Genomic DNA, 21,572 nt, shown 5'->3' on the forward strand with positions numbered 1-21,572 from the left:
CTACTGGCAACGCTTCCCAATACTGATGTCCAGTGGCTATGCTTAATGGAAAAATATCCTACAGGTGTGCAGGTGAACATTAATGCTTCCAGAGAGGTGTGGCCAGCAGGCACATTTGCTCTTATTAGGTTTGGGATTAGCTGCTATTCTCCATGCATTAAGATGTCTTGAAGTATCTATAAAAGGCTCCAAAATAATCATCCAAACTCATCTGACCATATCACCAACACGTCGTTGAAAAGGTAGACAGGCTCTGAAAGAATTGAGTTTTGCTATGAATCGCCTGCATTTTTAATTAAAAGCTAAAGGCTGAATTTCAGCTGGCTAAAGTTCTTTTGTTAAGGCTCAATGTGTTTTACAAGTAAAAGCTATATAGTCACCATTAAGTTCTATGGAGCCTGCTAGTCCCAGGAAACTATGCATAAGGTTGCAGTCATGCTGATCCTAATAAACTGGGTATTGTGCTATTTACTACTATTCTTTTGTGTGGGTGTGTGATAATGGATCAACACAGCTGCCTGAATTTTTGGGCTCTCCTTTGGGGGCTGTCAGAATGGATGCCTTCACGTCAACATTTGCCACTACACCTCTGCTACAAGGATGCATTACAGTTACAGTATTTCTGGTGGTCCTTCTCATCTCTGCTAGTAGGCTGGGTGTCATGAGGGTTTTATCTGACTATATTCACCAAAAGGGTAGACAGGCCAGCTGGAACAAAGGCCTGCAGCATTCAGCAATATATTGGCTTGCCTTGCTGAAAACAAAGCTTTTGTTTGTGACTTTGCACTGTGTGGAGGCCAAGAACTCCAGCAGCAGAAAAGAGTGTGGAGAGATTAGCTGTTTCAATTTAAAAACAGAACGGGAATACTTATGGGAGGAGGGAAAAACCCCACCCCCTCCTTGGAAAAGAAATATTTCACAGGAATATCTCAAAACACACTGAAATGCACTCACCAGCCTCCCAATTCCCTGGCCCTGTGGATAGATTCAAAGCAAAGGGTTTTAATTGCTAGCATTTGGAAGACACAGACAATAAACAGGCTCAAATGAGCATTTCGGGGACCACTGCTTCTTACTTTAATCAGCCTTTTTGGAACAATTGGCATGTTCCACTTGACAGTATATAATGAATTTATCAACGACAACAGAGCTGGAATAAGAGTGTTTAGTTAATTTCTGCTATTGGCTGTGCCTGGTGACTGTGTCTGAGGCTCTGTACACATTACCAGCTTAAAACACAGCTAGGTTGGTATTTTTCTCAGTTTGGATCGAGTGTGGTCTGGAAGGGAGGGGGCACAGTACAGTATTTCATAATAAATGATAGGATAGACACATTGTGACCAACATTGTGTAGGTATAGATTGTGGCTAAGACTGTGTGTGCACCCCTTAACAAGCTAGCACAGGATACTGAGTAAAGGGGAATGTGTACACAGCCTTGTTCAGAAGATTTGGGATGACAAAAGGAGACTAATTGGGACTTCAAGCCTGGAATGCTGTCCTAGTTAGGAGGGTGTAGGGAGGACAGCAGAGCCAATGCTGAAGCTCAAAGTAGAGTTTTGACTCAGTAACCATGGAAAGCTTAACATGGTCACATTCCGTATTGTTTCTGTTCCCCTGCAGTTTGGTTTCTGCTAAAACCTATCGCTATACTCTATGGCTGAAACTTATGTAATCAGTTACCTAATTCATTGCAATGCATTTCAGTAGAAGAGAAATGTTTTTTTTTTAAAAAAAAATGCAGAAAATAACTTTGCAGACTAAAACAGCAACACTAGCAAACACAACTCGTATTCACTTGTCTGATTTCTGTTCCTGGTATGTTGGACGAACATGCAGATTGTGGGGATTTCTGCTCCCATTTTTGTTTCTGGTATAATTTTCTGACAGCCTTGTGCTCTATCATTGTACTATGGCTCATCCTCTTGCAAATCATTTGACTGAAAGGTGGAGTAGAAATCTTCAGAATAAATACATCCATTGGCCAGGGTTAAGGGTTGCTAGGCTGTGTGGGTTTCAGTTTGGGGTATGCGATGTTTTTGTATTTTTGGCATGTGTGTTTTATTACAATCTAAGCCACCATGAAGATCATTGTTGAAAGGTGGAATGTATGTCTTACCAATAAATGAAAAATCAGTGTTTTTGAACTAAGAGTGGCTTCCTAATTTGAAGAGGGCAAATACTATTGGTCTAACAAGCCTTTGCTGGATCCATTGTTGGGAAGCCATCCTGCCTGCAAATGTCACAGCTTCTCCAGAAATCCTCCCTCTAACCTGCCAACTGATGCGACTCCTTGGGGCAGATTTGCCAGCTAATAGCCAAAGCCCAGGAAGCTACATAGAACTGCTGCCACAAGGAGCACAATCTCACAGAGTACCTTTTCAAGGCCAGGGCATGCAAATGGCTCCCAGCATTCCCCTCTGTCGCCTGCCAGAACGTGCATTTCAGAGAGTTGTGGGTACAGCGTGGCATGTGTCAGGCTCCCTAGGAACTGTGGGAGTGAGGCTGCAGACAGTGATCTGGAATTCTGAGCCACCTCCTTGTTCCAAGAAACTCTGAAAAACAAATCAGGCTTTTGCTGCGATATTATCTTCTCAAGTTTGGGAATATTGGTCATGTGTTGTTGTTTTTTAATGCATGGTCAGCTAATCCCTTGAAACCGAGGATGTAAGGCTCACGAAACTGGAAAACATCAGGTCTGACCAAAAGAGAAGAAAAGGGGGAGAGAGGGAGGGGGAAACCAACACCCCACAACAACACACAGAGGCTCTGTCTATTGAAAGAGGACTTGGCAGAGTTCAGTGGTGGCAGAACAACTCCAAGCGGTACTAAGGGACGTGCCCAGAGTGGACAAATCATGCTAATTGTGTGCGAGAAGGACCTAAAACCAAACCCAAAATGAAGAGAGAAAGAGAAGTCTTGTCCAGAGTTCTCAGCGTGTCGGGTTTTGTGCACGTAGCTTTCCTTCTTATAATCAACTACACAGGTAGGAGAGCAGCACTCTTGAAAGCCTTTGGGGGGAAAGGGCTGTGCGGTTTGGCGGATGCTCTTGTGAGGGGATGAGGGTTTGGTTCAGAGGTGCTGAATGCCCAGGCACAGAGGTGAGAGTCAGTCAAGTGACAGCCCTGAACACCTTTTTGTTGCCTCACATAACAGGGTCTCTGGCACTGGGGGAACTATTTCTTCCCTTGCATTTCAGTGTCGTGAGAAAAGACTTCATCAAAGCATTCTTTACAGAGGAGATTACTGAACTGTGCATCTCTAAAACTGGGGCAGCACTTTGAACCATGTGCCCTCTGAATTGGATGACTTTTATTTTTTTAAACAACAACAATAACTTTGCTGTGGCATGTTTGTGGCAGAGAGAACAGTTCTTCTCTGAAAAATACTGTAATGCTCAGACAAAATGTCATAGAGAGCCTATTCTTTGAACTCTCCATCCTCAATTTTAGCTTAGGCTAAATATATTGTGTGGGCTCAGAAAGCAAATTGTGTCTTTGTGGTTTTTTAGAAATGTTTTTCCAGATATGCTGTGGACCTTATTTAACTTCCATTTATGTAAAAACAACAACAACAAAACCAGCAGAACTGGTGTGATGTATGGAGGATCCATGCCGTACATTTAAATGCATATTTCAGGCACATGACTTCCAAATAATCTTGGGAACTGTACTTTCCCCCCTACCGAGCAACAATTCCCAGTACCCTTAGCCAGCTACAATTCCAGCATTCTTTGAAGGAAGTCATGTATTTTAAATGTGCATACTTTAAAAGTATGGTGTGGATCTTGCCGTAGTGACAAAGAGACTGTAGCTACAAACTAGGAAGTCCTCAGTTCGAAATTCAGCACTGCTATGAACTCAGCAGGTGATTCGCTCAGTTTTACTCCTCTCCCCCATATCTGCAATTTAGGGGAAATAACTGACTTGCCTTTTGAGGTTATTGGAAGGAAATATGTGTCAATTGTTTTACAACCTCTCAATCAGTAAATAAATGCCTTGATAATGTGTTAATTTCCATTAGCCTGATCCTAAACATACGGGGCCTATTTCAATAAGTTAGTTCTGATATCATAGAATTGGAGAGTTGGAAGGAACCATTAGGGTCCTTTAGTCCAAACCCCTGCAATGCAGGAATCTTTTGACCATTTCATTAAGTTAGTTCTGATGTTGTTGCCATTGAAAACCATGGAGTGGGACTTAGCTGTGTTACTGTCGTAACAATGCAAGCCTATGCATGTTTACATTCAAGTAAGGGACACGGGTGGCGCTGTGGGTTAAACCACAGAGCCTAGGACTTGCCGATCAGAAGGTCGGCGGTTCGAATCCCCGCGACGGGGTGAGCTCCCATTGCTCAGTCCCTGCTCCTGCCAACCTAGCAGTTCGAAAGCACGTCAAAGTGCAAGTAGATAAATAGGTACCGCTCCGGCGGGAAGGTAAACGGCGTTTCGTGCGCTGCTCTGGTTCGCCAGAAGCGGCTTAGTCATGCTGGCCACATGACCCGGAAGCTGTCTGCCGGCTCCCTCATCCAATAAAGCGAGATGAGCGCCGCAACCCCAGAGTCGGCCACGACTGGACCTAATGGTCAGGGGTCCCTTTACCTTTACCTTTAAGGGGCACACAGAATTGGAACCTTAGTTTCCATTTATTCCACTGTGACTTCAGCTGCAATCCTATACCATTGTACATGAGTGTAAGGGTTATTGAACTCCTTTAGATCTGCTTCTGACTCAGCATGTATATTATATTGTTAGTTGTGACCTCTTGCTAGCTTACGCCCAGAATGTAATATGTCCTGTTCACACTGTTAAGTGATGGGGTGCCTGCATGCCTTCCTGTTGTGCAGTGGTTGAAATACACATTTCAGCTATATGGAACTGAATGAAGCCTTGTTTCTTCCAAGTGATGTGCTCAGAACTTGAATGTATATGAAGCTTACATGTAGATAGGTATCACACATCCCTAAACGACTACATAAAATCTATTGCACACCTCCAGTAGAGTTAGGGAGGTTCCTCTCAGGTTGCCATTGCCATGATTATGATTTAGGAAGCTGTCCTATTGTTTTCACTGCTGCTTGTGCCATGGGCTCTTGTACTAGACCATTGGTTAATGCATACTTCGTGTGGACTGTATCCTCCTATTATACAGTGGTACCTCGGGTTGCATATGCTTCAGGTTACAGACGCTTCAGGTTACAGACTCTGCTAACCCAGAAATAGTACCTCGGGTTAAGAACTTTGCTTCAGGGTGAGAACAGAAATCGTGCTCCAGTGGTGTGGCGGCAGCTGGAGGCCTCATTAGCTAAAGTGGTACCTCAGGTTAAGAACAGTTTCAGGTTAAGAACGGACCTCCAGAACGAATTAAGTATGTAACCAGAGGTACTACTGTATCTGCTTGAATGGGAGCCAGATCTAAATGCGTGTATGAGGTGCTGATGGGTTTTGAATTTTGTCCCTAATTCTCACACAGATTGTCTAATTGTATGTTTTGTGACTGGTGAAACACTAGCCTTCTTGTTTTGTTACTGGATCAATGTTCCTATTATACATAGAACTTTGTAATTCTTCAGCTAGCATGGCTTGAGTGCAAAAAACAGAGAGAGAAAGTGACTTGAAACAAAGCAAAAACAACAACAACCAGATCTGTGATACCAGAAGCATATGTCACTTAAGAGGTAGGGAATGACTCATTTTGCAGTTATGTAAAACAACAAACAACAACCACCTACAAAACCACCACTGCAATTCTACTCAGCAGCAAATTGTGGTATATTCAGCAGGATTCACTCTCCAACAGGGATGAGCAACCTATGGCCCTCCAGATGTTGTTGGACTACAAATCCCATAATACATGATCTTTGGCCATTCTGGATGGGACTGAAGAGAGTCGGAGTCCCACAATATCTGGAGGGCCACAGGTTTCCCATCCATACCTGACCTAGTAAATGCATTTAATCTTGTAGCTATAGGCAGCCTGGGCAGGAATGCTCATTGGACACAGTGCAACTTCCTTCCAAATGAATGTGCACCGGAGTTTGCAGTGACGTAGCTTGAAACCTCCCATGCAACATGGCTTTCCCCATCTTATCTTCTTTACAAATATCTGCTTTCCCCACAAAATGTTGTTATGAACCTATGTCTTAATATACCATATTTTTCACTCTATAAGACACACTTTTTCACTCCTAAAAAGTAAGGGGAATGTGTGTGCGTCTTATGGAGCGAATGCAGGCTGTGCAGCTATCACGGTTATCCCAGAAGCCAGAACAGCAAGAGGGATCGCTGCTTTTGCTGCGCAGCGATCCCTCTTGCTGTTCTGACTTCACTTCGCTGGAGAGGCACTATGCAGAGAGGGAGAGCTGTGCAGCGCCCCTTCAGCGAAGCGGGAGGAGAAACGGAGCCCCTTCCATTTCTCCTCCCGCTTTGCTGGAGAGCCGCTGCACAGATTCAGAATATTTTTTTTCCTGTTTTCCTCCTCTAAAAGTAGGTGTATCTTATGGTCGGGTGCGTCTTATAGAGCGAAAAATATGGTAATTGGAGTGATAGAAATGGTAATGTATTCATTTTACAAAACCCTTGTGGTTTAACTTGTTCTTTTAAGGGCTTTCCATATTCACTCAAAATGTTAAGGCACTGCAACAGTTAAGGGTGATAACAGATGTGTTATGCAGGCAATATTGATAACCTGTGATTAGTCCCAGTTTCACTACCCGCTTGGAGGTGGATGTCTCTTAGTGGTAGAGGTGTGGACCTAAGTCCCAGATTTGTCTGTTCACTGGAATAGATATATAGAGTCTATACAAATGAAGCTACTATGTATTTCAAGCCCCATAAATATCCTTTCCCCATCCCCTCAGCAAAGTCTCTCTTGTGTATTCAAAAGCTGCCCATCAGAAATTAGTTCCCCCTCCCTCATGCCAATCAAATGATTTTTAATAATCTCCTGTGATTTATTTCCCACCATCTCCTTTCACACATAACTTCTAAACATCTTGGCCTACCAGGACTGTAAACCCTTTAAAACTTAGGTCTGATTTGTGATCATTTTCATATCCCTCTCATCGCCTCATCCGATAAGGTCCTTTTTTATTCTTACCATAGCCCCACTGATTTTTCCATCCTACATCCATTTGAAATCCCACTAGCTAACACTGGCTACAAACATGTTACACAACACTTGAGCAATGGCACATATTAGATGCCCCTCTTGAGCTAACACAACAAACAGCTTCCTAAAATATGCAATATAAACAAAGATATTTCCTAAAAAACTACCCTAGTGAAGACTATGAAAGAAAAACACACATCATCTGTCAACTTTCAGAAGTCACCTATCACACATTTAACTCATTCAAATATACTTTCCTTTCCATTCTATCCAAATTCGGCATTGAGCGTGCTCAAACCTAGCTCTTTTACAAAGCCAAGTTCCATAGAATTTTGTACGGTTGGAAGGGACCCCAAGGGTTACCTGGTCCAACTTGCATCAAATCAGTCTGTTGGACCATTTTCAGACTATGAGCCAGAAGTGGAGAACCTCTGACCCATGGGCCAAACTGTGCCGGAGAGGCAGTTCTCTTCAAACCATGCCCACCTGTCCCACAGGTATAGGGATGGGTATGGCCATGGCTTCAAAGCAACAAATGGAAGCTTAAAGTGAGCACTCAGGTGCTCCTTTGCTTGGAGCAAGGTGTCCTCTCACAACCCATCAACTGGGGAGAGGGTGCCTTGCTCAGAAGTGGGTTCCATTGAAATCACTGCTAAATCAGAGGTTCCACTGAAACTGCTGGTCAAACCTCTGGAAACTGCTCCCGAATAAGGCGTGCCCTGGGCAGTGAGGGCATACCTTGCTCTGGGAGCATTTTGCCAGCATTTACCAGCCAATGCAATTCTGGGCTGCATCAATAGGAGTATAGCATCTAGATCAAGGGAAGTAATAGTGCCACTGTATTCTGCTCTGGTCAGACCTCACCTGGAGTACTGTGTCCAGTTCTGGGCACCACAGTTCAAGAAGGACACTGACAAACTGGAATGTGTCCAGAGGAGGGCAACCAAAATGGTCAAAGGTCTGGAAACGATGCCTTATGAGGAACGGCTAAGGGAGCTGGGCATGTTTAGCCTGGAGAAGAGGAGGTAGAGGGGTGATATGATAGTCATGTTCAAATATATAAAAGGATGTCACATAGAGGAGGGAGAAAGGTTGTTTTCTGCTGCTCCAGAGAAGCGGACACGGAGCAATGGATCCAAACTACAAGAACGAAGATTCCACCTAAACATTAGGAAGAACTTCCTGACAGTAAGAGCTGTTCGACAGTGGAATTTGCTGCCAAGGAGTGTGGTGGAGTCTCCTACTTTGGAGGTCTTTAAGCAGAGGCTTGACAACCATATGTCAGGAGTGCTCTGATGGTGTTTCCAGCTTGGCAGGGGGTTGGACTCGATGGCCCTTGTGGTCTCTTCCAACTCTACAATTCTATGATTCTATGGTTGGATGAAGGAGAATTCCCTCATGCAGATGATGCATGCCAAAATCAGATTTATTTTCCCTCCACTCCACAATTTGGGCTTTGGCCTTCAGTGCCAAAAACACCTCCCTCTTCTATAAACCATAGAACAGGCTTCCTCAACCTCGGCCCTCCAGATGCTTTTGGCCTACAACTCCCATGATCCCTAGCTAGCAGGACTGGTGGTCAGGGATGATGGGAATTGTAGTCTCAAAACATCGGGGGGGGGGCGAGGTTGAGGAAGCCTGCCATATAAGTGGGGACCACCCCCCCCCAGCAGAAGCCCCGGTTTGGCCCAACAAGGCCATTTCCCTCATACCACGGCCACCTGCCACATGACGGACATCATATATGATGTCAGGTGTGGAACAGATAAGGAAGTGGCTATAAAGGACCCACTGGCAGCTTCAAATGAGCTCCTAATTGTTCCTTTGCTAGCGAGGCTCGCTGATACCACCTGTCAACAAGCCCTACTTGGGTCGCCTGCAGCAGTGATGGCTGCAGGGGTTTTTAATCAGCACTGATCACCTTCAAAGCTATTCTTTCCTTGGATTCAAGGTGCACATGGAAACAGGATTCAAAACACCTTGTTGTACCAGTTACAGCATATTGGCAGTTACAGAAAGCCCTTTTGAACAATGTCAGGTGTGTAGGTCTGCCCACCTGTCAAAGGTGGCCCATGGGGAGTTGGGGAATTAATTCACTACCCCTGTCATCCTGGCTCCCACCATAGTTCCTCATTATACCAGTAAGATGAGATTGAGTGCTACAATTGTGGCCTTATAATAAATATATTATAAGGGAATATATTATCCAGGGAAACAGAGAGAGTATGATGAAATCCACATATTGCTCAGAGCCTGGGATATGTCCCCATTTTCCACCCACTCATTTAATTTACCTTTGAAGGTGCTCCTCTTAGAACTGTGTAACACTTGTGCTATTTCCCCCCTCGCTGCTTAAGACTGTATGCATCCCCCCCCCCGACCTTCATCAGTTGTGCTGCAAGCATACTTGGAACACTGTGTCCCTGGCTTTGAAGCTGGACAAAGCTGAATGAAGAAGTGTTTCTCTAGAGCACGCAAGACTTTCATGCCTGCTTTGATCTGAAAGTGGCTCTAAATGCACACTTACTCAGGGGGCCGTGTTACATAGTTCAGAATCCCTAAGCAGATGGTGCTTCTGTACAGAACAGTTGAGAAATCTGCAGGTTGATTGCAACATGACCATCACATTGTGATGGTGTGTCCATTTACATGCCCTGTGGTGTTGCAACATGGGCGAGGCAGTTTGCTAGCATGTATGCAGTTTAAAATGCAGTCATCATATACATGCTGATCTGAAAGCTGGTACTGTGTTCGTTTTTACACCATAGTGCGATTTGTGCAGGAATTTTGTAGTATGTCAGGCAGCCTATGCAATACATTAATACCAAATGCAATACATCAATAGCTCAGCAATAGCTCAAGCAGCCCTGTTTAGGGAAGTTTTTAATGATTGATGTTTTAATGTATTTTTAATCTTTCATTAGAAGCCGCCCAGAGTGGCTGGGGAAACCCAGCCAGATGGGCTGGGTAATAATAATAATAATATTAATTATTATTATTATTATTATTATTATTATTATTCCTTCGCAGCGCTTCCTGTGCATACCAAACAGCATCTGAGAGCTGGTTCTGCTATTACTTTTATCCATGCAGGGACTAGCAAGTTTGACTTGAGACTGGGAGATGTGGGTTCAAGTCCTACCAGTCCTATTTTTCTAGAGGTACCAGAACTCACTATGAACACCTCCCTCATCCTCTTAGAATGGCAGTGGCACCCACCAGAGAGGTGCTGGAACTGAGTTCCTGTGAGTTCCCCCTGAAAACACACACACCTGAATAATACCATTACCCATTGTTTGGCCTTGGGCAATCTGAAATGAGTGACGAACCTTCAACCTTACAAATCTTGTTGAACTCCAATTCCCATCAGTCCCAGCTGGCATAGAGTACATACCATTTTAATCCCCTCTCTTTAAAAAACCACCCTCTTTCCCATAATAAAATAATCTGGTTGAACTCTGTCTACTGTGCTGGTTCCCTAGTTGTCAGGAATCCTTTTTCTTCTAGAATCAAAGGGAGGTGTAACCTGACCTCTGCCACCAGGCAGGACACTGAGACATTGCACCCCCTACTTTGCAGGAAGATCGTCAGGACACAGAGGAGACCAACTTGACCCCATTCATTAGCTGCTGAAGGACCAGCTTCTCTAATATTTGCTTTCCCCTTCTCTCCTCATTTCATCCCTCCCTCTCTTGCCTATCATATTGCAAGCTGGCAGACAGAGACTATCATAGCTTTTAAATATGTGCAGTACTTAGAACTTTTAAAGGTAAAAGGTAAAGGGACCCCTGACTATTAGGTCCAGTTGTGGGGTCGTGGGGTTGCGGCGTTCATCTCGCTTTATTAGCCAAGGGAGCCAGCATATAGCTTCCGGGTCATGTGCATGACTAAGCCGCTTCTGGTGAACCAGAGCAGCGCACGGAAACGCCGTTTACCTTCCTGCCTGAGGGAAGGCCTATTTATCTACTTGCACTTTGATGTGCTTTCAAACTGCTAGGTTGGTAGGAGCAGGAACCGAGCAATGGGAGCTCACCCCGTTGCGGGGATTCGAACCACCAACTTTCTGATCGGCAAGTCCTAGGCTCTGTGGTTTAATCCACAGCACCACCCGTGTCCCACTTAGAACTTTTAGGTGCTATATAAATGTTAAATCGTAATAGGCTAAGTCATGCCATTCAACCCAGTGTGAATCAATTCATAATTGCAACTTATTTTTTCTAATTTGATTCGCAAACATATTGCAGATTTCAACTCACGCTCAATAGTCCCCACTTCAATACTCCTTTCAAACTTGTTTGATAACTGCAGATGGATGCCTTTGTTTCAGGACTTGTCAATCAGTCAATCATTTCCCTTTTCTAAGCTCTGCTATATGCTGTTTTCCAAAACCAGTTTATGACATGTTCCGCCTTCCAGAGCTTATTGTTACCTAGGTAACGCCTGGCCATTTGCTATTCAAGGTGCTAGCCTTGCTTGTTCGTTCCCATGAAGTCATGAATAGGTGCGGCTGGATGCGTTATGGCTGCCACTCAGTATTAAGAACCCTTGGACCCGCGGCAAAGACATATGCAATGGAATGCCTCCTTGCTGAATAGAGCCATTCATCCACTGGGGTGGCAGTTCATTGCACACAGATTTGGAAAACAGACATTTACCATCATCTAATTTGCAGCTCATGGATTATATTTATGGAGGGCATTTGGTGGAAGAGTTAAGGCTGGGAAATGATAAGGCAAGACTCCAATTTGACTGCACATGCATTTTAAGAACTGTGGGGCTGTGCTTCTGGTGCAATTATTTAATCAGCCTGGAAAACAAATTCTGGCCTTCAGCCAGATGGCTTCCAGGGTGTTTCATGATGATTGACAGTCATTAAGTCCAGGCAAGAAAAGGAATACAGCAAAACAAGTCAATCTTAATACACCTTAGGTGGTGACTGCAGAGAGACTTTTTAGTGGTTGCAACCCTACCTTACAGAACTCTCTTTCTTGGAAAGCTTGCCTGATGCCTACAAAGGCACCCAGAGGTTGATATATCTGGGACTTTAAAATGCACTCATAACTGGAGAAATAGCATGATGGATACTCACGGGAGGTTTCCTCCCAATGCAAAATCAACTTTGGAGGGACACTGTTTAAAGCGTTCATCCTAATTTGCTTGCACAAAGCTTACTCAGTGGCTAGAATTGAGGGGTCAGCAAACTTTTTCAGCAGGGGGCCGGTCTAGTGTCCCTCAGACTTTGTGGGCGGGGCGGACTATATTTTGAAAAAATAATAATGAACGAATTCCTATGTCCCACAAATAACCCAGAGATGCATTTTAAATAAAAGGACACATTCTACTCATGTAAAAACACCAGGCAGGCTCCACAAATAACCCAGAGATGCATTTTAAATAAAAGGACACATTCTACTCATGTAAAAACACACTGATTCCCGGAGCCTCCACTGTCCGGATTTAGAAGGTGATTGGGCTGGATCTGGCCCCCGGGCCTTAGTTTGCCTACCCATGGGCTAGATTATGCCCAGTCTTTGCTTATAGGGCACTTGTATGAGTCTGAGCATTCATTCTGATTTGCTTTCAGAGTGCCTACATGTCTTTACAGATTATTTTTCTCAGTTCTTAATTCAGTTCTCCACATGTCTTCAGCAATTTTTGAATTTTTAAAAAAATTCTCCCGAAGATTCCGCAGCTTTTTAGTACACGTTTCTCCGAATAAACACTGTTTTGTGTGCAGTTGACTAATGTTTAGATTTTTTGCAAGCAATTTGTCATGCTATAATGCATTTTGTGTGTTATTTCCACTTACATATTGAAGGTTATGCACACTTTCCCCTTAATATATGCATTTTTGTAAAAATAAAAATAGAATATATTTTTTGGTAAAAAATTATTTTATAAACATTAGTTTTTGGGGAGTAAGTCCTACTGATTTTGTTAGTTAGTTAGTTTTCAATACCTGAAGGAACTCCTCCTTCTGGATGCCAAGATCCTTGGATGAGGCCCCAGAAGTTGTGCTGCCACCTGCTCACAACAAGCAAGATGAGGGCCTTTCCCTTGTGGTGTCCAGCATATGGAACTGCCTTTTCCAAAATAAGGCAAGCACCAACACCGATGTGCTTTCTATGTTTGCCAAAGACTCATTAGTTCACCTAGGCATTTGTAGGTTGTTAATACTGTATCTGGGTAGTTTATCCAGCTGCTGTTCTGTGAACATACTGATACATGGTGGCTAACAGATTGAGACTGAATCCTGACAAGACAGAAGTACTGTTTTGGGGGGACAGGAGGCGGGCGGGTGTGGAGGACTCTCTGGTCCTGAATGGGGTAACTGTGCCCCTGAAGGACCAGGTGTGCAGCCTGGGAGTCATTTTGGATTCACAGCTGTCCATGGAGGTGCAAGTTAATTCTGTGTCCAGGGCAGCTGTCTACCAGCTCCATCTGGTATGCAGGCTGAGAACCTACCGGCCTGTAGACTGTCTCGCCAGAGTGTTGCATGCTCTAGTTATCTCCTGCTTGGACTACTGCAATGTGCTCTATGTGGGGCTACCTTTGAAGGTGACCCAGAAACTACAACTAATCCAGAATACGGCAGCTGGACTGATGACTGGGAGCGGCCGCCGAAACCATATAACGCCGATCTTGAAAGATCTACACTGGCTCCCAGTACGTTTCCGAGCACAATTCAAAGTGTTGGTGCTGACCTTTAAAGCCTTAAACAGCCTCAGTCCAGTATACCTGAGGGAGCGTCACCACCCCCATCATTCTGCCCGGACACTGAGGTCTAGTGCCGAGGGCCTTCTGGCAGTTCCCTCACTGCAAGAAGCCAAGTTACAGGGAACCAGGCAGAGGGCCTTCTCGGTAGTGGCATCTGCCCTGTGGAACACCCTCCTACTAGATGTCAAAGAGAAAAACAACTACCAGACTTTTAGAAGACATCTGAAGGCAGCCTTGTTTAGGGAAGCTTTTAATGTTTCATGGACTATTATATTTTAATATTCTGTTGGAAGCCACCCAGAGTGGCTGGGGAAACCCAGCCAGATGGGCGGGGTATAAATAAATTATTATTATTATTATTATTATTATTATTATTATTATTATTATTGGTTTTTGTATTTTAATATTCGGTTGGAAGCCACCCAGAGTGGCTGGGGAAACCCAGCCAGATGGGCGGGGTATCAATAAATTATTATTATTATTATTATTATTATTATTATTATTATTATTATTAGTAGTAGTAGTATTAGTATTAGTATTAGTATTATTACACTTCCTTGCCAAGGATGTAAGGGACCCTAGGTAGGGTGGGTCCTCCCCTTCCTCCTCACAGAGTTCTTCATCAGGTATCAACCTGGAGGGTGGATCCTCACCACTGAATTCAGGCATTGCCATTCAAATTGTGTGCATGCACTGCATCATGTGATCGATTATGTGGGGTGGGGCTCCCCCCCCCATATTTTATTCAACTTGGCACCCCTGGGCATGGCAAGGCTAGGCAAAACTGCCTACAAAAACGAGTGCATTAGGAGAAATGTGCGTTGAAACCCTGGCAAATTTTCAGGAGGGCTTAAAAAGAAAATCACAGAGTGACGTGGCAATGTGGAGCGCTGAATTTAAGGTGGGCAACATGAGAAAGGAAAAGAAACCAGAATTGATCCTCTATCCCTCCTTGTCCAGAGGGCTTTTTGCCCCCTCACTCCCCTCTGGCACCACATCCGAAGCGCGATATCAACTTGAGGGTCCGAGACGGAGCTTTAAGTGGCCCCGAGAGTCCCAAAGTGCTTTGAACTCGTACAATTGCCTCCCTTGCTGAGAATGGGGGATAAAAGAAAAAAGCAAAGCAAATCAGGTGCGTTTCTAAGGAGAAGGCCATAATGAAGGTCTCTTCTGGGGTTTGCTCAGGCTGTGCCAGGCATAAGTGCCGCTATCGGGGGTCTGGGAGACTCAGCTGTCTCCGCTGCCTTTGTCCAGCTGCTGATTATTACATTTGCCAGGTCCTTGATGCAGCCTAGTGAATCACAAATGCTGATCTTCCTTACACTGCAGGCTTTTAAATTTGGGCCAGGAAGGAACTAAAGCCCAACAACCGCAAGCTTTGTCCTCGGCTCCTGGCAGTCTCATTTCTGCCCCCCATAAGCGAGAGCTGGTGCCTAGGAGACCAGCCTGCCCCCACCTCCCCTCTTCCTGCAGGGAGTTACTAGGCTCAGGATACAAAATGTACTGAAAGAAGAAGCCAGCCTTCCAAAACAGTCATCCTAAACACTTTGCCAACACTTATTCCCTCACTCCCTCGGTTTAAAGGAAATAATACATCGGATTCTCTTCTCAGTATCCAAGCAGTGGAAGAGTTCCCCAAAAGGAACATCTAGTCGAACCCACCTGCTGTGTGAGGCAAGACCACCCAGACAATTCTTCCCTCATCACCATCGTAAGGGGTCGAAGCAGGATTCGCACCAGCATCTGGCGCCTTTGGGCAGCTGCTGTGACTGATGCATTTTCTATTACATGTCCCCTTCACTTTCCGTATCTCAAAAAAGTCTGATATTTTGAGGAAGTGGGTTTGTTGCATGATGCCTAATCAGCTCTAGTTGTGCAACCTGAATTTACTGGTATGTGATTTGACACCACGCCAAAACACCGGCATTCTGGAAGATCATTACAGTGGACGCTCGAGTTGCGAATGTGATCCGTGTGGGAGGCACATTTGCAACTCGCAGTGTTCACAACCCGTCTGCACACATGCGGCAAGTGATTCGGTGCTTCTGCGCATGCGCGAGTGCCGAAACCCGGAAGTAACCCATTCCGGTACTTCCGGGTTCAGTGCGGTGCACAACCCGAAAACGCACAACCTGAAGCGTCTGTAACCTGAGGTATGACTGTAAATGGATCTGGGTGTGCAGATATTATTTTTGCGATTAGCAAGGGTAGCTTCTCTGGAATAGGAAGAAAATATCAGTTCTGCTAAGCGTTCCATGTTTAGTCTCTAACGAATATGAACTGGGTGTTTCATTTGTTTTCATTGTACAGTAGCTGGTTTCCATCGTGTCTTTTCTCCATCAAGTGTTAGTTCTGAATGTGTTAGTTGGGTTGTTCTGAATACAAACTGCACAGATTACAGATTCAGGTAGGTAGCCGTGTTGGTCTGGTGCAGTTGAAATATATATAAAAAATTGTCCAGTAGCCCTTTAGAGACCAACTAAGTTATTTCTTGGGATGCGGGTGGCGCTGTGGGTAAAACCTCAGTGCCTAGGGCTTGCCGATCGTATGGTCGGCGGTTCGAATCCCCGCGGCGGGGTGAGCTCCCGTCTTTCGGTCCCAGCTCCTGCCCACCTAGTAGTTCGAAAGCACCCCTAAGTGCAAGTAGATAAATAGGTACCGCTTTATAGCGGGAAGGTAAACGGCGTTTCCGTGTGCTGCGCTGGTGCCGGTTCGCCAGAGCAGCTTCGTCATGCTGGCCACGTGACCCGGAAGTGTCTCCGGACAGCGCTGGCCCCCGGCCTCTTAAGTGAGATGGGCGCACAACCCTAGAGTCGGACACGACTGGCCCGTACGGGCAGGGGTACCTTTACCCTTTTAAGTTATTTCTTAGTATAAGCTTTCTTGTGCATGCACATTTCTTCAGATACAGATTACAGAAGTGTTCATAACCTTTTGGTAATCTGAGACAGCAACGTTTTCCAGACCAGGCCACTTTGAAATGAATGTTTTTTTTCTAGGGTTGGAATGCATGTTCTGCTTTGTGCTCTTGGCTATATTCAGTAGCTATCAGTGGTGCTGATATGTTGTTTAAAAGTGTGCTATATGGGTTATTCTGCCTCAGTATTTTCTTAGCAGGGTATCCTTCTCTTTTGGCTTCCCTGATAGCTTGGGGGCAGCGATATGGTCATGTGGGGACAGCTGTAAGATATATGGAATGACTAGGATTCTGTGACCCTAAATTAGGTTCATTGTCATTATTCTGGAATATGAAATGTGAAATGGAATGTGAATGTTCATCTGGAATGCAAACAAATTTATTCTTCAGTTGAGCAAATGCAATGGGCAATATCAGGCAAGAAGGATATCTGTATATTCGTTTGCTTACACTGGCTCAGTCTCTCCTACATTTAACACTTCCCTTTCCATATGCCCATATTTCATTGGATGTCAGGACTGGCCACCCATCTCCCATCCATTCAGAACAGATGAGATGTGCAAAGAGCTTCTGTCTGTGAGCAATAGTCATAGCTAATGTAGGTGATTTCTCCCCTCCCAACTGTGGAGGGGGCATAGCTATACCAATCTGTGGTCCTGTCTCCTTTTTCCCCTCTCTAAGACTTAGCAGTCATTTAGTGTTCAGTCACACCTCCATAGCAGCCATTTTGTGACTGGCAGCCATGACATGTTCTAAAAATTCCAAATGCCCCCAAAGTGTCCGCAACTCCTGATCTGTTGGGTAAAGATGTAGCGGTTAGAGGGGTCTTCCAATTGGCAATCCCCTATATCAGTCATACTCAGGCCAGACCCATTAAAATCAATGGACTTAAGGAACTTAATACCATTTATTTCAATTGGTTTCGTCTGTGTATCATTTTGTTGAAGATAACCCATTCAGTTGATCTGTTTCTTCTGCTGTTGTCACAGTATAAGAGTTTGCTCCTTATGTCATTTCCAATGCTGCTCAGGTCCATTAATTTCAATGTGTTCGCTCAGAATAGAAGTTAATTTGATATAACTCAAGAGTGTCTGCTTGGCTTATTTGCTGGATTTCATTTGAACTTCATGTTCTTGGTGGATACAGTCTTGGACTTCCATCCCCATGGACTGTGGTACAACAATAAACTTCCCTGTTGTTATTAGATCTTCCAGTTCACTGAGTTGTTCATGGTCAGGAAAGTATTTTTACTCTTCTCTGAAGCATTTCTATATCCCAATATGATATTCTGTATAGCCTGTTCTGCTGATGGACAGAAATCAGGACCATGGAAAGCTCTCAGTCAACCTTGTGGACTTTTGTTCTCCCAGCTATTACACGTAATGAAGATATATTGTCTCAGCAGAGAACTAACTCTGGGGATGCTGCTGGGGGAAGGCCCAGTTTTAGGCAATTCCCCCATCTCCCAATAGCCACCATTGTTCAGGAAGGACCCTGACCCTTCAGAGAAGCCCTTTGGGCACTGGTAGGGAAAGAGGACAGGAAACATTCCTTCCATGAACTTCTTTAAGTTACCTTGGGGCCCAAGTCAATATATTTTAAGTAATTAATTTAAGGTTCATGACACCATCCCTCCCCTCAAGCTTGTTGTTTTTACCTCACATATGCAGCTGGTAGAACTTGGAAACTGTTTTTCCCCAGGAAGTAAAAGCTAGAATTTACAACTGAAACCAATGCATGGCATTGTTTAAATATCATGTCCACTCTGATAAATTAGATCTGGCCGCAGACACTCTGTGCCTGCTCTACTGGGGAAACTGAATGCAGTTTCTTAATAGCCACTGCCAACACTTCCATAATAGGGGTGGGAAGAGCTTTAAAAAAACAAAAACAAACCCAGTGCCTGAGACTAAGGGACTCCTCAGAGCGCAAGTTGCATTAATCCAGAGTGTGAAGGGGGTGCATTCACAGCTGAAAGAGAAGATTGAGAGGTAATTGCATTAGAGTCTATAGATCCTCTGACCTTTTGCAGAAGTAAATGGATACATTTGCTGTAACACCTCATGTGACAATAAAAGAAGGACAGAGTTCTTCCATTGATTTCAATAGGCCTGCCTTTGAAAGGCCTTACCAGGCAATAAGAGTAGAGAGCCTTCAAACCCTGATTCTGCAGCTGATTGGCCAATGTGGAAACGTGATTCTGGAAAAGATCAACCTTTCTTTTGATGAAGCAAGGCTCTTCTTATGTCCTTAACTTATTTATTACATTTATATCCCACCTTTCTGCCAAGGAGCTCAAGACAATGGAAATTGTTCTTCCTGTTTAATCCTTGCAGCAACACTGTGAGCTTATTTAGGCTGAGAGTGATGACCGGCCCAAAGTCACCCAGAGACTCTGTTGTACTTCCATCCAAAAAAACAACGCCAGCAGCACTTGTTTGAAAGTAAGGACAAGATATTTATTCAGGTTAATAGCAAGCACAAGGTCCAGAAGTCAAGAATCCCATGAGTGAAGGAAAGGATTAATAGCCAAATGGAAGCTACGAAGATGTCCCAACAGCTGGGACACCTCTCCCGCCAAGCTTTTAAATTCAAGGTGGAGTCGTCTTGCCCATCAGACGATGTCATCTGTGATGTCACCTGATAGGTGGGTTGTTGTGGTTTTGGGGAAATGGCCTTGTAGGCCAAGATTGGCCTGCCAGCCAGAGGGTCTCCAACCCTGCATTCCTTGAACATCTCTTCCCAAAAGCCCAGGTAAAGTGAGCCAGTGTGGTGTAGTGGTTAAGAGCGGTAGTCTCGTAATCTGGGGAATCAGGTTCGCGTCTCCGCTCCTCCACATGCAGCTGCTGGGTGACCTTGGGCCAGTCACACTTCTCTGAAGTCTCTCAGCCCCACTCACCTCACAGAGTGTTTGTTGTGGGGGAGGAAGGGAAAGGAGAATGTTAGCCGCTTTGAGACTCCTTAAAGGGAGTGAAAGGCGGGATATCAAATCCAAACTCTTCTTCTTATTATTATTATTATAAACAGGATCTGTCAGCCACAAAGGGCTCCCTTCCCATCCTGGTGTTTTCCTTAAATGCAACTTGGGGGGTGGGGGAGAGATTCGAGTTTTTGCAGACATGCCGTCTGCAGTTCTGTTTGACTCTAAATTTCCATTTCACTCACAAGAAGCCCTGGATTCAATTTGGAGCAATTCTCATGGAGCCCACTTCCCGAATCTCTCCAAATCAGCCCAGTTTGACTTGAGATTCTTCTGAATCCATTGCACACCTCTGGGTTGTTCTACTACCAGTGTGCTGTCTCCCTGTATCCTGGGGTGGGGATTTCTCCTGGCAAACCAGCCCAGCTTTAATATAAAGCATCAAAAATTGGTTATTGAAGAATGGGCTGAAATACATGATGATGGCAAAAAGAAGCAAATCTGGCACCATATTGTAGAAGACATATGTGGGTGATTTTCTCCAGCTGTGATACTGCAAAAGCACCCATAACTAGTCCAACTACATGTCATTGGAGGTGGAACAGTTCAGTGGCATGTGAGCACCGTGTGTGGCTGGCTGAATCTGCCTGGCTCTGCATGTTGATGGTATATCTCTACATCCTCCAAAAGCAAAACAAAGATGCACTCTCTGCAGGTGATCAGAGATCACAATGGTTGCTTGGCAGACATTCCCTGGCAGCCCTTCTTACAGAACATCCTGATGCCCAGTATACCGCATTCCCTTGGCTTTGCTTCTGTTCTCACACTTTCTTTGTACATGGTGCTGGAAGGTGAATACAGGGCCAGTGTTTGCCTAGCTACGAATTAGACAGGGAATGGAGAGTTCAGTGTCTCTTTAACCCAGTGATTTATATCTTTTTAAGGAAAAGCAGCCCTGGAAGGCTGAGCTTGGTAGCAGAGAAACTGTTTAAAGCAATAGGATACTGCATTAATTGTATAGCACAAATGTCTCTGCCAATTGCATTCCAACTCACTGGGGGGTGGGGAGCAAAGAAATGGCAGGAAGGTTTAAGCAGCCTTCACCCCTGCTCAGCGTTCAAAATTAGCCAGGTGCCAGGCACATTTTGCACCTGGCTATTGGCCATTTGCGACCAAGAGAAGAAGTTGCCCAGGCACCAGGATGGCGCCTGATGTCTGCATCATCTGGAGGTGCATGTTTTCACAAACTAGTAACCAGTGCTATTTTTGTAGAAAAAAGGGTGCCAGAACTGACAATGAACACCTCCCTCCCTCCAGCTGAAAACCCCCCAGCTAGCAAGACATCCTGTAGAGTTCTGTCCATTATATTTTATCTGCCCAATCAGAATGAATTTCGGGAACCCAAAAGCCATATTGAAAAAAATGACTTTTGAGCTGCTTGGCCCCAAAATAGCAACTAGGCATTCTGCTTCGGTGACTGTCACCCTGGTTTAAGGAGCCATTTGGTGCCTAACTTACCGTATTTTTTGCTCTATAAGACTCACTTTTTCCCTCCTAAAAAGTAAGGGGAAATGTGTGTGCGTCTTATGGAGCGAATGCAGGCTGCGCAGCTATCACAGAAGCCAGAACAGCAAGAGGGATTGCTGCTTTCACTGCGCAGCGATCCCTCTTGCTGTTCTGGTTCCTGAGATTCAGAATATTTTTTTTCTTGTCTTCCTCCTCCAAAAACTAGGTGCATCTTGTGGTCTCGTGCGTCTTATACAGCGAAAAATACGGTATATATCTAAGTTTTTAACACTGTCCCCTCTCACTGAGCTACAATTCCCAGAGTTCCCTGAAAAAGACGAGTGGACTGTTAAATTGCTTTGGAAATTGCAGCTCTGTGTAGGGAACAGAGGTCTCCATACAAC

The 21,572-nt window shown here is 44.6% G+C and overlaps 1 protein-coding gene and 1 long non-coding RNA gene across 2 annotated transcripts in view; both read left to right on the forward strand.

Moving 5' to 3' along the window:
* The window catches only part of LOC310695854, a 255,022-nt gene that overhangs the window by 210,986 nt on the left and 22,464 nt on the right, over window positions 1–21,572 (forward strand). The window lies entirely within an intron of this gene.
* The window catches only part of HEPACAM (hepatic and glial cell adhesion molecule), a 38,371-nt gene continuing 19,222 nt past the window's right edge, over window positions 2,424–21,572 (forward strand). The window contains exon 1 of the mRNA XM_083480651.1: window positions 2,424–2,985. Within this exon, the coding sequence (XP_083336777.1) occupies window positions 2,898–2,985 (88 nt within the window). The 5' untranslated portion in view covers window positions 2,424–2,897. The remainder of the gene's footprint in view (window positions 2,986–21,572) is intronic.

Source organism: Podarcis liolepis (assembly GCF_965112155.1).
Source record: "Podarcis liolepis genome assembly, chromosome: 16".
NCBI lineage: Eukaryota > Metazoa > Chordata > Lepidosauria > Squamata > Lacertidae > Podarcis > Podarcis liolepis.